At 44.4% G+C, this 16000-nt stretch overlaps 1 protein-coding gene across 1 annotated transcript in view; it reads left to right on the top strand.

Moving 5' to 3' along the window:
- KL (klotho) overlaps positions 1-15525 on the top strand; it is a 51283-nt gene extending 35758 nt beyond the window's left edge. Inside the window, exons 4-5 of the mRNA XM_065422078.1 lie at positions 3014-4130; positions 15188-15525. Coding sequence (XP_065278150.1) covers positions 3014-4130; positions 15188-15525 — 1455 coding nt within the window. The remainder of the gene's footprint in view (positions 1-3013; positions 4131-15187) is intronic.
- Positions 15526-16000: the final 475 nt, after the last annotated feature.

The following is a 16000-nucleotide window of genomic DNA, read 5'->3' as shown; positions in this document are numbered from 1 at the left end:
ATGCATTTTGGAAGATAATTATCTACTAAGTTCATCACTTCCACACAAAGATACTAATATATGAAAATGGCAAATATTTCAAGTGGCATTTTTATCTCCATAGTTTTAACAGCAGCATATTTGGTTGTTATGATCCAAATCTATTCCTTTTAATGGCAAGACATTTGTTTAAATATACCCTTGTATTTGGAAATGTTAAAAGTCACGAAACCATCATTACTCATGTTTTCTAAAAGCCATTCCTAATTAGAGCTGGGTGATTTTTTTTTTTTTTTTTGCCATTAGGAATTTTACAGAAAAATGCATTTTTCAGGGCTGTGAAACTATTTGCAAATCTGGGTCAAATCTGGTGAATAGTTTGCCCCCCATCCCCCCACCCCAAAAATGGAAAATAAAATCAAAAAAGTTAAAATATTTTGGTTTAATCATATTGAATCATTTCATTTTAATTTTTTGTTTCAAAATGGAGTCTTGTTTTCAAATTTGCCCAATTAAAAAACCACACCTGAAAATGACCAAAACAAATTGAAAAAACAAAAATAAATTGTTTAAAGTCAACCTAAGAGGTTTTTGTGGGGGGTATCAGGGGGTTGGATTTTTTTTTTTTTTAATTTTGAAAAAATTTGTTTTGCTCTGAATTGAACCAGGCTCCATGGTAGTTTTTTTTTTTTTTTTTTTGGTTCGCCCCCAAACTGAAAACTCTGTTATTTGCTCGGTTCTGTTCCTAATGTGTTCATGTTTCCTGCATGAGCACTACAGCATCATTGTTAGTGGTATTATGTGCTAAAAAAAAAGAAGCAGAAAGTGTACAGGAAAGTACCTCTGTATCAGGAATGGACAATTCTGCTGTGCTCCTCATTTGCCAGCAGTGCAGTGTTGTCTCTGCCTCTGCTGCATCACTGCCCCCTTGTAGCAACCAACCTCTCTGAGACTCTCTTCTTAGTTTTCAGTTTTTTTCTCCAGCTAGATCTGTTACCTCTGACAACCCTTCACGATTAAAGCCTTAATTTCACATGCAAAAATTATAGACAGGTTGTGGTCTCTGAAAATATGACTATATAATTCTCAGATACTGTTTGGTCTGTAGGGCTCCTGTAGCCACAATAAAGATGTAATGTAAAATTCAGCTCTCAGATTGGATCCAAGAGCAAAATTTTTAATTTAGATTTTCCACAAAGACAGAAATTTTCTGAAGGCTGGAGCAGGGATGCTGGAACAATTTTTATCGTGGGAGTGCTGAGAGCCATTGAACCAACTGTAAACCCTGTATATAATGGAAACCCCTTCAAGCCAGGGGGTGCAGCATCCCTAGTTCCAGCACCTATGAGCTGGAGCATAGGTTTGGGGGGTTTTTTTGGTTTTGTTTCATACCCTAAAAGTAAGCTCTAACTTCACACTATTGAGAAACATTGCAACCTCCTTATCTGATGCATTGATTTTTAAGAAAATTCAGCAATCATTGTCCTTCTGGTCCCAAATAAGTTGAGACTGGAAATGGCACTACTACCTTTGGGATCAATAACAGTTGTAAAGTTACTGAGTCTGTTAGTTCAAGACACTTAAAAGAACCCTTAAAACTCTGGATATTTTCACTTCAAAAGGATATTCAAACATTTTGTGCTGTAAGGCTGAGGTAGAGTGATTTGTAGATGCATCATAGTGGAAAAACATTTCTGACAGCATTCCCACAGTATTAGTGGAAATGCATGCTTTAGTAATCTACAAGGGACAATTCTCCAGAAAAGCAATTTCCCTCTGACATGCTGTTTTTTATTGCTTTCCTCTGTAAGCACAACACTGACCTCTCCAGAGAAAAGAGCAAGTGATCTGCAGCTGCTCTGCACAATTCTACAGTCTCAGTTACAGGCTCAACAGTGGGTTTAGGTTGACCCTGCTTTTGAAACAAAAGGTCCGACAGGGAAACTTATGCTCAGAGGGTTAATTTAAGAAGAAAAATAGTGGACATAGGTAGATGTATATGTAGGAACTGTGTCTTATAGTTTGGGTCTTTCCTTTGAAAGGTAAACTGGACTAGGAAGGAGAAAAAAAAAATACACATAATAAAATCTTCTAAGTAACTCTTTCCCTCCCTTTAGAGTCCTTTTTATGATCATGGTATTTATTAAAAAATGAAAATGTGATGTTGTAAGACTCTCATTGATTTCAGTGGGTAATGCAGGTGTTCCTCTCAGGCCCAAAAGATTTGTGGAAAATTTGCTTATTGTTAGAGTGATGCACATTGGCATAACTCTGATATCAGAGCAAAAATATGACTCAGAAATCAACAGCATGCTATTTTAACCAATTTAATGTTGTAAAAGTGAAGGAACTTTTTAGTTCAATATGCTAGTGCAGTTAAAGGACATTTCTTTAGCAAGAAGCAAAATTCTTACCCGTCAATTGTATTCATGCTGAAAATCAAGCTCAGAGACCTATTTCTCTTTTAGCACAGGTTCAAATAAGGAAACTGTTTAATTCTTCTTCATGTTTCATTTATTATTTATTTTGTTCCACCTTACAGGAAAAAGGAAGGCTTATTTATGGTAATGTATAGTGTACAAATAGCCCTAAAATATAGCCTTTTAAACTTTAAAGAAATTATTTTAAAAATGAGTACAGACTTTACTCTATTATCCTTCTCTGGATTTGCTTTTTTGTCCCTGAGCAGCCCCTGATTTCCCTCACAGAACTGAGCATTGTGGGGAGAGTGTAAACAGAAGGCATACGCTAATACTTTGCTTTTTATAAAAGTCGGGTGAAGGTGCTACATATATTTGGCATTTTCTGGACCTCACAATATTAAGATGCATTCATTCATATGAGTCAAAGATGGCATCAGAGATGTATGAGGGAGATGCTAAAAGGGAAAATGTGTTCATCTTAGAGGCAGCATCAATTAAAAGAAATATTCTACTTGTGATTATCTTTTAATAAACCTTGTCTGATGGTTATGAATTTTCTATGTAATCAGAACTAACAAATTGAATCTTGTGTGTTTCTTTTCCCTTCTTAGGTAGACACAACCCCCACCCAATTCCTTGACACTAATGTATACGTGTGGGATGTTCACCACACTAAGAAGCTTATTAAAGTTGATGGAGTTGCTACCCCAAAACGTAAGCGTCACTGTGTTGACTTTGCTGCCATCAGGCTCCAGATCTCGCTGCTGCAGGAAATGCATGTCACGCATTTTCATTTTTCACTGAAATGGTCTTTGATTCTCCCTTTGGGTAACCTGTCTCAAATCAACCACACATTCTTGCACTATTATCAGTGTTTTGTTAGTGAACTTCTCAGAGTTAATATAACTCCTGTTGTAGCTTTATGGCAACCTATGGCTGAGAACCAAGGGCTTCCTGTTGTGCTAGCCAAATATGGAGCCTGGGAGAACCCAGAGACTGTTCAAGCCTTTGTTGAGTATGCCAAGCTCTGCTTCAAAAGTTTGGGCCACCATGTCAAATTTTGGATTACAATGAATGAACCCTATGTGAGGAACCTGACATACTCTGCAGGGCATAATCTGTTGAAAGCCCATGCTAAAGCCTGGCACGTGTATGACAAAGAATTTAGAAGATCTCAGAAAGGTAAAATATCTATAGCTCTGCAAGCTGATTGGGTAGAGCCAGCCTGTCCTTTTTCCAAAAATGACCAAGAAGTTGCTGATAGAGTTCTAGAATTTGACATTGGCTGGCTTGCTGAGCCCATCTTTGGGAACGGTGACTATCCACATGTGATGAGAGAATGGCTTCACCAAAGAAACAGCATTGATTTATACAATTTCCACTTGCCTTATTTCTCTGAAGAAGAAAAGAAATTAATCCAAGGCTCATTTGATTTTTTTGCCTTAAGTCATTACACCACTATTCTTGTGGACTGGGAAAAAGAAGATGCACTGAAGTATGATCACTATCTTCAAGTTCAAATGATAAAAGACATCACATGGCTGAACTCCCCAAGCAGAGCCGCTGTGGTGCCCTGGGGACTGCGCAAAATGCTCAAGTGGGTTAAATCCAAGTATGGGGATGTCCCAGTTTATATTACAGCCAATGGAATTGATGATGATCAGAATATGGTTCAAGATAAACTGAGAGTATATTACATACAAAATTATATCAATGAAGCTTTAAAAGGTAAGGAATCCATGCAAAGTTTATACACTGAAAGTACTAGCATACATTTTGGCATAGTGTATGATTGAAAAAAAATTAGCATCTAACAGCATCTAACATGTAGTTATGCTATACTTTATAATGGATAACTTATTCTATGGTTCATAAATCAGTTGTTGTTAAGCAGTAGGAAGTCAGATCTACTTCCACATGTTCTTAATAAAGCAGAAGAGGAAAAATCTATCTTTAAGTAACTGGTGTGAATAGCTTCAAAATCTGCTCATGAGATTCCTACCCTCCTCCCCACCCCTGGACTGCTCCTTTCATCATCTCTTTTGGTGCTTCTTTCTCTTCCCCCTCTCTGTTCGAGTACCACAGGCCTCAGTACACAGTCCCTTCCTTTTCTCCCTACACCTTATTCATGGGTGATGTCCTCTCCTCACACCAATTCACCAGTCTACCTCTGCGTACTATTTCTGACCAGTGCTACATATCTGACCATCTCTCCAGCACATCATCTTGGGTGGCCTGTCTCCAATTCAAGATAAGCATGACCAAAACCAAACTCTTAATACTTTCTCTGTGGTTGCTGACAACACCATCATCCTGCCTGTCATTCATGCTTCCAACCTGGGGGTCACTTTTAATTCCTCCTCCTTCTCCCTGCCCATTTAGGCCATCACCAAGTCTTGCCACTACGTCTTTCACAATTTATAAAAATTCAGTCCGTCCTGTCTTTTCTGCTGGCTAAAACACTTGCGCATTCCCTTATCTCTTCACGTGATTGTGTCATGTAGGGTATCACTCACACTGTCCATCCAGAACACACATTATCTTTCCAGTCACAACACGCAAGCCCCATTTTCACATCTCTGCACTAGCTCCCCTTGCTCTCTGTATCAAGTTAAAACTTGCCCTTGCCATCAAGACTTTACACTTGCTTTCATACATCTACCCTAAGAGACAAGTGGAGGCAGAAAACCTAACTGGCTTCAAGATTGAGCTTAAGTTTATGGAGGAGATGGTATGATGGGACTGCCTACAATAGCATGTGGCCCATCAATGACTGCCAGTAGCAAAAATCCTCAACGGACGGAGATGGGACACTAGATTGGGAGGGCTCTGAGTTACTGCAGATATTGCTTTCCCAGGTATCTGCTTGGTGGGTCTTGCCCACATTCTCAGGGTCTTAATTGATTGCCATATTTGGGGTTGGGAAGGAATTTCCTCCCCCTCCCGCCCCCTCAGTCAGATTGGCAGAGATCCTGGGGGGGTTTCGCCTTCCTCTGCAGTATGGGGTATGGGTCATGTGCAGGTTTAAACTAGTGTAAATGGTGAATTCTCTGTAGCTTGAAGTCTTTAAACCATGATTTGAGGACTTCAGTCACTAAGTCAGAGGTTAGAGGGTCTATTTCAGGAGTGGGTGGGTGAGGTTCTGTGGCCTGCAATGTGCAGGAGATCAGACTAGATGACCATGACGGTCCCTTCTGACCTTAAAGTCTGTGAGTCTCATGTTTTCTTCCACACTGTCCATACACTTGAAATGAGCTCTTGGGATATGTTTGCACTACAGTAGGAGGTGTGATTGCACCATGTTTAGACATACCTGAGTTAGCTTTTAATGTAGCTAGTGTGTGTACTAGCTGAAGTGAATCCACAGCATCATGGGCTTCAGCATGGGCTGTAGGAGCCTACCTGGGACCCTGGGTACTTAATTGGACAGCTAGACCGCACTGAAGTCCATGCTGATTGCAGTGTAGACATTCCCTTACTTTTCCCTCATTCAGATCCCTCCAAAACTCTTGGTGCTTCCACGAGGTAGGGACCAGATTTTTAAAGGTATTTAGGTGCCTACTGGGATTTTTAAAAGCATCTACGCACCCAATACATTTACAGGGCTAAATTTAGCATGATTGAATGGGCTTGATGATAGAAATCAATCCAGAAACTAGTCATCTATCTACTAAGCATTTTTTTAGCTAAATTACTGCCTCTGTATCTCAGGGTGGATAAGATACATCTCATGATCCAAATTCAGCCCATAGATTTCTAATAGGCAGTCTGTGGCTAACCTCATTTTAAATAAGGAGGTGTGGTCTGTGAAGAAGCATGACTCAAAATAGATTGCATAAGGGGATTTGTAGGGTCTGTTGGCCATTCCTACGTATCAATAGTGAGGGAGACTGCATTTTCTCCCTTTCTATGCACCATGGGTTCTGGTTCCTAGGAAGCTGCCAAATTGGCCTTTGGTTTGATCTTGCTGTATCAACTAGAAAAGAATATTATTGCTGTTGATCTGAGTAAAAAGCAAAATATTTTTTATTTCAGATACAGTATTCTAAAATATCTGCTACAGGTAAAGTAACCAAATTAATCAGACAATCGCAGTTTTCAGGAATAGCTTTTTCCTCTCTCAGCTAAATTAAATACTGCTACATTTGTCCTGCTCTTTTATATGTTGTTCAAAGTTGCCCCACCACAACTAAACCTTCACTATTTCCAGTGGATTCCTTGACCCCTGCCAGCCTCCTATGTCAGAGGCTTGCCACTGTAAATGGGCAAGCACCTCCTGGTGATCACTGAAGGACACGGCTGTGTTTGTGTTTGGAAGGAGTGACACAGTGCAGCCTGTGAACAGCACATCAGGATGGAGAATACTCTCATACAGGCAGCACAAAACATAACAAATATTGCACCAGATCATGCCTCCAAGAACTACATGCCTGGGGTATTTCCAGTGATTTTATTTCCCTTAGACAGATGAGATGTGGTGGTGTGGTTGCTGCATTATATGGGTTTCTAGGTTGTATGTTCCCCCTTGCAGAGTTATGTGGAGATACAGCAAGCATCGCATGAGGCATGAGAGGTTTGTACTCAAGTTCCACCTTCTCTGGAAGTAGGATCTCAAAGGTGGGGAAGCAGCGGTGTGCAGGTCATAGCCTATGTGACTCATAGGTTATGAGCTGCAGCCAGCTGCTTCCCTGCCTTTGAGATCCATCACCATTGGGATGCAAAATGCAGAGTGGGAGCCACACGCTGGGTATAGGGAAGCTGCCAAGCAAATTCCCCATTGGATGGTAGGAGGTCAGGGGTGCTGGAAACAGGGACAAGGGAGCCAGAGGCAGATTAGGGGTTTATGGGGCCTGCAGTCTGCAATACCCCCCCTACTACCAGGAAGCAGGCTCGAAGCGTGGGCACTTGCCCCACTCCGCCCACCAGGCCCCATCATTTTAAAAGCCCTAAGGGCCAGCGAGCGGGAGGGGGAGAGCCGTGCGGGTAGAGATGAGCAAGTGGGGTGGGGCAGGGGGGCAAGAGATGGCGGGAGGGCAGAGACTGAGGGTAAGGGGCGGCATGGGGGGCTCAGGGTAAGAGGCGTAGCATCACATGCTGCTCAGAGGGCTTGAGCGGTGGCAGCAGCAGCACGCATTGGTAGAGCCCTTTTGTATCCGCATCCGATCCAATATCTGCAAAAATGGTCCATGGATATGAAGCGGATATCCGTGGATTTGCAGAGCTCTACTTACTTATATCCAAGAGTGGGAATACATCAACCCAATTCTCAGTAATCTTTCTTGGCTTGCTTTCCGTTTCAGAATTCAGGACAAGGTTTCCTCATCAATATTTATCCAGAGTCTTCTTTCACTTATTATTTGAATATTAGCCTCTTTGTTTTCTCCAGCCACCCCCTGCTTTTCTTATATAGTAGAATGTTTGTGATTTCCCTCGCACCCCTTAGCTCTTTGTATTGAACAGTAAATTCTGTCCTACACTGTTTCCACCATCTAGAACAGATTTCTGCCTCTTTGTGGCTCTGATTTCAAATCCCAAATCTTCCCCCTGGCCAATTTACACCTAACTAGGGTGCAGAAAAGTTGCACCTAGATCCCAAAGTTTGTGGGGTGTTGGGATTTGCATGTTTGATATGGCCCATTATAGGGATAGAATGCAGGTGCAAAATATGAGTCTGGAATCAAATTTAGATCCAGACTGAATTTTTCTCAAAGTACTCGAGTATTTAAATCAAGGATTTTGGTTTGGGTCCATACCTACTTCTAGCCCTCTGAAATAATTAAGACAAATCCTGCTTTCTGCACAGTGCCGTAACAAGGGCGAGGCGAGTGGGGGGGGGGGGGGGGGGGAAGAAAGGAGCAGACAGTCCCTGTCTCTCCCCTGCAGCAACTGCTGCCACAGGGTCCTAGCGCCCCCCATCTCGACTGCCAGGGCAGACTGACTCTGAGCCTGCCCTTCCCCCTCAGACCCTTTCATTTTCCAATGGGACCCTCCAGCAGCACAGTCCCCCCCCCCCCCCCCGCCCGCAGTCACCACTCCTGCCCCATATTGGGCAAGGAGGCAGCCCCATCCCTCACCCCCAGTGAGGCTACAGTCAGGGGCAACAGCAGGGGAGGAGGCACATGCAGCACCCCCTGGCATCCACCATGGGGGAGGCGAGGAAGATTCCTGGACCTGAGAGGGACCCTAGGAGCACATGCAGTGACAGTGGTGGGGGTGAGTGTGCTGCTGGGGGGGCAGGAAAGCGGGACTCCTCCCCCAGAGCTTACTGCTGCCAGCAGGGAAGGGGGCTGGGGGGAGTCCTCCTCTCTGGCCCCTGTCCCGGAGCAGCCTGCCTGCACCCCAAACTCATCTCCAGCCCTGCCCCACCCCAGAACCCACACCCCCAGTCAGAGCTTTCACCCCCCCACTGCACCCTTAACCCTCTGCCCAAGCCCTGAGCCCCTCCAGCACCCCAAACACCTTATCCCCAGTCCCAGCCAGAGCCCTCATCCCCCCACACCCTGACCCTCTTCCTGAGCCCTGAGCCCCTCCAGCACCCCAAACACCTCACCCCCAGTCCCAGCCAGGACCCTCACCCCCCACACCCTAACCCTCTGCCCCAGCCCTGAGCCCCTCCCACACCCCAAATCTCCCATTCCCAGCCCCAGACAGAGCCCTCACCCCTACTCTCGCCCTGAGCCCCTCCCACACTCCAAACCCCTCATCTGCAGCCACAACCCACAGCCCTCACCTCTGCACCCCTCCTATCCCCAAACTCCCTCCCAGAGCCTGCACCCTAATCCCCTGCCCCAGCCTAGGGCCTGCACACTAGACCTCCTCCCTCACCCAAACTCCCTCCTAGAGCCTTGGGTGGGTGGGCAGAGTTTGGGTGGGGGCGGATTCTGGGCACCACCAAAATTTCTACAAACCTGCCGCCCCTGATCCTGCCCTGCAAACCTGAACTCCCAGCATTCTCAGGACACATGCTGATCCCTAGTGGCCACTGCTGATATCCAGCACCTCCCTCCTCTCTTAACCTGTGAGTCCCTCTCTGGATTGGAACTGGACTGGAACCAAAGACCATCTTGGAAGCAACATTACCAGCCCAAGCAGTCAAAAATTATGAGTTAGACCCCCCAAAATCACAGGCTCTACCGCTGCCGCTTCATTCATTCTTCGGCAGCAGGCCCTTCCCTCTGAGAGGGACTGAGGGACCCGCCGCCGAATTGCCACCGAAGAGCCGGCCCTGGGGGAGGGCGCAATTTTATATTCTTGCCTCGGGCGCAAAAATACCTAGTTACGGCTCTGTTTCTGCATCACTCAGAAAATCCACTCTCAGATGTCCATTAGATGTAATAGAGCACATTTATGTCTGGTGTCAATGAAGTCAACAGAGATAGGTTCTTATTTGAGTGATGGTCCCTATGTGTATTCCACAAGTGGATATGCATGCACAGTCTGCGCCCGAGTCTGGACTTTTTTTGCAAGCAGTGTCCATTGGTCCGCACATGCACTGTAGCTCTCCTCATGCTCCGAACTGAGGGCATAACGGGTGGTGCAGGCTGATGCCTCTTCACTTCCTTCTTACTGCTGCATAGTCTGAGTCAGAATCCTCGGTGTCCTCAGCGCCTTTCTGCTGCATCATTGCTGTAAATATATCGTAAGTAGTTTGTTTTAGTATTTTTCTGGTATCGTGTAGTTAGATTGTTGTTTTCCCCTTTCTTGTTCCCACCTTGGGGGAATTTTTCTCCCTGGAGAAGGCTGAGATTATGCCCAAGGGTCAAGAACTGTGTTTCCTGCCCTCACTCCTTTGCTGTGAGTGATGAAGATCAACACTGCTTCTACTGCCAGGGTGAGGCTCACATCTAAGCCAAGAGCTGTATCTGCCGCTCCTTTCCCCCAGAAGTTATAAGATTCAGGGACTGAGGTTTGATGGAGAAGACAATGAGATTCCAATCAGATTTGGCCGGAGACCATCCCCCAAGTATATCAACCTTATCAAGCTGGCAGCATCCCTCTGAGCTTGAGCTCAGGAATGGAAGCTAAGTCTTTTAAGCCTAAAGAGAAGGCTTCCCATGACAGTAAGGGGCACTCTCATAAGCATAGGGACAAACCATCTTCATTGAAGCCTGCCCTGAAGAGAAAGGATCCTTCTCCAACCCCATCAAAGTTGGGAGAGCCTGCACACACAGGTGCTAAGAACTTAAGCCTGAATAAATTTCCTCAGCAAGAGAAAGTGATGTGCAAGACTACAGACCCTCCAGTTCTGGCACCAGTTCTGATGGCTAAGGCTAAAGACAAACAGCCTCTGGTGCTCCCGTCCATATCTAGAGCTGACATGGTGCCTATAACAACACAGCCCCTGATGGATCTGACTTCCACTGTGACCAGGGAAGCTTTGGATCCGACGGCTCCACCAATGGACTCTCCCCACACCCAGGGTGATCTGAGACCTACATCTCCCTGGAGGATATTTTTGCTCTCCTCATCCTCATTCACCCCTCCTAACAGGACCATTTCTGTTCCTGGACATTCTTCCTCCAGAGGAAGAGGCTACCCCAAGGATGCAGAGTCGTTCTCCCATCCCGCTTGCCAGCCTAGTTATGTAGCCATCAGTACTGTCGGTTCTGCCAGTAGTCCAGGATCCGGCCTTTTTTTCTGATGAGTTTGAAGCTCCTCAGGAGTCTCTGTGGTACCAGGTAGAGGTGGCCCTGGACAGCAGTTGTAGAAGATCAGCGTCCTGGCCAGATATGACTGGCTATGGGACCAGTGGTACCTTATGCCATGGGGTCCTACCCTGCCAGTTGATCCCATCTACTGGCACTATTGGGGGTCCTAGGACACCTACCGTAGACACATGGGATTCGGTACATGAGCCATATTTACCATTGCCCCGCCAACACCAACCGGCCCCATCGCAGTATTTGGTAGAAGGCCAGATCCGCCGGTTCTGACAATTCCAGGGGTGATTTCATAGTCTTCACTGGATGAGGCAGTGACTTCATTATTTCATAGTCTTCACTGGATGAGACAGTGACTTCATTTTCTCCATCTCTGCCTGATGACTTCAGGCAACATCAGTAGCTCATGCACAGGATGGCTTCCAAGCTGCAGATAAAGCTTGAGGAAGTTCAGTGGCCTCACACAGATTGCTGGACATTTTGGAGCCTTCTGGTCCCATTTGGGTGGCCCTCCCAATCAACGAAGCCATTATAGACCCAGGAAAGATGGCATGGCACTCTCCTACCTCTTGTTCTCCCATCCCAGAAAGGACTTTGTTCAGTCCAAAAGGGGAGAGTTTTTATTCTCACACCCATTGCCTAAGCTACCAAGTGGCTACCAAGAGATCCAGGCAGCAGGGACCAATGGCTACTCCCTCTGATAAGATACAGAAGTAGCTTGATCTTCTGGGAAGAAAAATCCTCTCTTCCACCTCCCTCCAGTTTAGGATCTCAAACTATCAGGCCCTCATAGCCAAATATGATTTTACCAATTATGCTGTTTCTAAATTTCAAGGACAAGGTGCCGGAAAAGGATAGAGCCCACTTTCAGGCCTTAATTGACGAGGGCAAATTGGTGGCCAGAACTTCCCTCCAGGTCATGGTGAATGCTGCGGACATTGCCTCCAGAGGTTGTTATGGGGAGAGACTTGTGGTTTTCCTAGCGAGATGCGGAGTATCATCCAGGATCTGCCCTTTGATAGGATCAGTCTGTTCCACAAGAAGACCAATGAATCTCTCCACTCCCTCAAGGACTTTAGAACAATTCTTTGCTCGCTAGGATGTATACCCCAACCCCCAAGAGAAAACATCACAGACAGGGTATAGGGTGAGACTGCCTCCTCAGCCCTGTTCGCATCAATGTCCTCAGGAACCACCATGTAAAAGACAGAAGGTTTATCATCCCAGGAATGCAGCCCCTGCAGCATCTACCACTGTATCTTACTCTGACCCTCAGCCAAAGAGCTTCTTTGAATAGGACTGTCAAGACCTCCTTCCCTTTACTGATGCCACATCATTGCCCTCTTCAGATTTTTGAGGCTGCCTTACTCAATTTGTCTGCAACCGGAAGGCCCTAACTGCCGACAAATGGGTACTGGAAGTTATTCACAGCAGCTACCTGATTGAGTTTCTGGCAACTCCTATCCACAAACCTCCTCCTGGTTCCTTTTCAGGGGGAACGAGATCTCTCCTTCTTGGTATAGAGGCAGCCAACCTCTGGAATAGGTGCATCAGCCATCATAAACCCTTTCAGCAGTACACTTACCGGGGTGCAGAACTCACCAGTTCTCACCTAGTGAACAGTCTCACCAGACATTTTTCCATGAACCACAAATGAAAGTTTCACAATTCAGTTCTCAACAAGGTCTTCACTCAATGGGAAATGCTGTCCTGCAAGCTTTTTGTCTCACAGGTGATCGAGAAACTTCCCCTAGGCAAGTGCTCGATGGGAGACAATAAGCTGCTATCACAGAAGGATCACCTGAGAGATGCCTTACCTCCCGTTCCTTTAATACCACAGGTTCTATAGAAAATCCATCAAGACAGGGCTCAAGTCATCCTTATAGTGCCCAACTGGCTGAGACAGTGGTGGTTTACGCAGGGGCAAGCACAGTAATTTAAATTAGACCGTTTTTGGAGGAACACGTTCTGTGCTGCCTTTTATGCCCTTGGTTCGGTGCATGCGGAGAGCTACGGTGCAGGTGCAGACCAACAGACACTGCTTGGTCCACACATCTCGAGATACCACCAGTTACAGGTAAGTAACCTCCATTTGCACCAGCCATGAATCTAAGCAAACATACTTTCTTTTCAGTTTTTTTCCTTAGGACTGAAACTGGGTTAGATGTCAGTTTTGTGCCTGCAATGTTTATAGCAGGTTCTGAATGATTGTATGCAATTTTGCATAGCTTACATCTTCAACTTCAGTGAAATAACACACAAGTGTATGAGCCAGAAAAAATAGCACAGGAAAATATTTTCCCTTTACATTTTGTGTGTATGGGGATAAAAATAAACATTGCCTTTGGAGAGCAGTATGATCTAGTGGACTGAGCACAGGACTTGTAGCCAGGAATTCCTGACTCCTTATCACAGTTCTCATACTCTGTGCGACTTGGGCAAGTCCTTCAACCTCTCTGTCTTAGTATCACCATTTTACTGATGGAGAAACTGAAACAAAAAAGCTTACTTCTGTCCCTCACAAGGATTTGGAGGGAGGAGCTTAGTTATTTATTTAGATTTATTTACAAAATTAATAAGCACTTGTCTTCCACTCTACCTGTGTAATGTTGCACACACAGTTAAATTAGTTATCCAAAAAGACCAGTTTTAAATAATGCCTCATGTCTCCCAATATAATGTTTTTACATCACCTTGAAATAAAAATAATTTGCACAGTGCTGTAAGTATAAGCCATACTGTGCAGTGGGAGACATCTGCCAAAAAGCTGCATGTTGCCGACCTTTAAAAGCTTTGGTGTAGATCTTCAAAGGTATTAAGGTGCCTAACTCCTTTTGAATCCAATGGGAGTTAGGTGCCTAAATACTTTTGAGGCTCTGGGCCTTCCAACCTACAGGTACTTGGATAGTACAGAACTTTACAACAAAGATCCCAATATTTGCTGTCGGATATTCCCTACCTGTGCTAAGGGGCAATTTACCACCAGCGTTACACACCAGCCTTACTAATTGCCTCACCTCAGTCTGACTCTCCTTGCCAACTGCACGGCCTGCTGCCAAGAAGCCTGTACCTTTCAGTAAGAGTCTTCTCCTGCAAACACTTGTGCACATGCATAACTTTACTTATGTGAGTTGAAGATACACTGTGAGATGATGTCAGCTGAATAGTCCATGTTTGACAGGTCCTGATTCAGCAAGGTACTTAAGCACATGCCTAACTTGACTTCAGTGGGTCTGCTCATGTGTTTAAAGCTAGACTTATGCTTAAGTACCTTTCTGACTCAGTTAATGACTCAGGTCACCTCAGTCCAAAATCACAGGGCAATTTGAGGAGATGGGGTTGATACACATAGCATGTCCTGGAATGATTTCTGATGTGATGGAGCAGGATTTACCAATTGAGGAAGGTTACATTGACTATTCCAACTCCACCCTTCCCCCCATGTTGGTGTGTATGCTCTCCTGGTGCCACGGGCAGGAATGGTTCATGTGACTCTCCCCTTTTGCCATTTGGAAGCACTGTGTAAAGAGCTTGGTTGTGTTCACCATATTTATCTTCACTGCTGGGGGCATGGGTAAGCAGAGAAAATTTAAAAAATCCCAACCCCCCAAACAACATATCATGCAGAAAATTCTGAAATCTGCTTTTGTCATGCCTTTAAAAAGATAATTTCACTGGCTGCATTCTGTGATAGATTCCATGCCCCTAGGTTTCACTCCCTTGAATGAAGATGTATTCATTGACCACACAAGTTGTATGTTATACTATAAGTTTATGTCTGTGCATGGGTATACTACTGTTCGTTTGTTTTATACAAACAGATCCATACCTGCATTAATAGGCCAACCATTACCCCAGAGTTACCATATATATTTTAATTAAAAGGAAAAACTGTGTGGTAATCACAGATCACGCTGTATGGTAATTGTCATCCAATGCTCACTTTTTAATGATAACCTCGTAATGTATGTATGCATATCTATCTTCTCTCTCTGTGGAGATGAGTTCAGATCTGGGTTTGACTCTGACCTTCCTCAGCAACATACAGTAGCACACAGCATTGTTCTTAAATAAATTAATAACTGATTTATTTTCCTTTCCTCTCCCCTTTGTTTTCTTTTGCAGCATTCACCCTGGATAATGTCAATCTACGGGGATATTTTGTCTATTCTTTTAATGACAGGACTGCTCCCAAATACGGCCTCTATCGTTACATTGCTAATCAGTATGAGCCGAAGCCTTCCATGAAACATTACAGAGGAATAATTGACAATAATGGTTTTCCCAGTTCAGAAACTCCTGATAGACTGTGCCCAGAAATGCTTGTCTTGTGCCCTGAATGCAACCTTTTCCAAACCAGAAAATCTTTATTAGCTTTTATATCTTTTATATTTTTTGCTTTTATTGTTACTGTATTCTTCATTATTTACTACTCTAGGAGGGTTGAAAGAAGGTATAAATAGTGCTGCCCCTTCGCATCTAGCACTCGCTACTCCTTCATCTGCATTCCTTTGGGAATTCTGAAATAATGGCACACAAGGTTGTAATCACTTCAATACTAGGGAACCATTTGCACTTTATAATACTGTGAAGCACTGAAGTTGAAAATGGATTGTGAACATAGGGCCCTGAAATCCTTCTCTGTGTTTTAATACTTCTGGTTTATGACAGATCCTTGATTGTTGTCATCAAATTTATCTCAGAACTTTGATTGAGGCCCTTTATTTGGGCAGGTTTTTTTCCACTCGGGTAAGGGTATTTTTAAAAAAGGCCTACAATTAGCCTGATGGTGGAGACACAAACAAAGATATTAACTTAGATGTAAATTGGGTTTAGTTTTATTTTAAGACATATAGTAGTGGAAAACTACAGATGTGGAGTTCTCAGGGTGAAAGATGGATGAGAAACAAAAGAAACCATCTCCCCAAACCAGGTGTT

Source organism: Emys orbicularis, chromosome 1 (genome assembly GCF_028017835.1).
Source record: "Emys orbicularis isolate rEmyOrb1 chromosome 1, rEmyOrb1.hap1, whole genome shotgun sequence".
Classification (NCBI taxonomy): Eukaryota; Metazoa; Chordata; order Testudines; family Emydidae; genus Emys; species Emys orbicularis.
The sequence above is the reverse complement of the archived record's forward strand: the minus strand, read 5'-3'. Positions and strand labels throughout refer to the sequence as shown.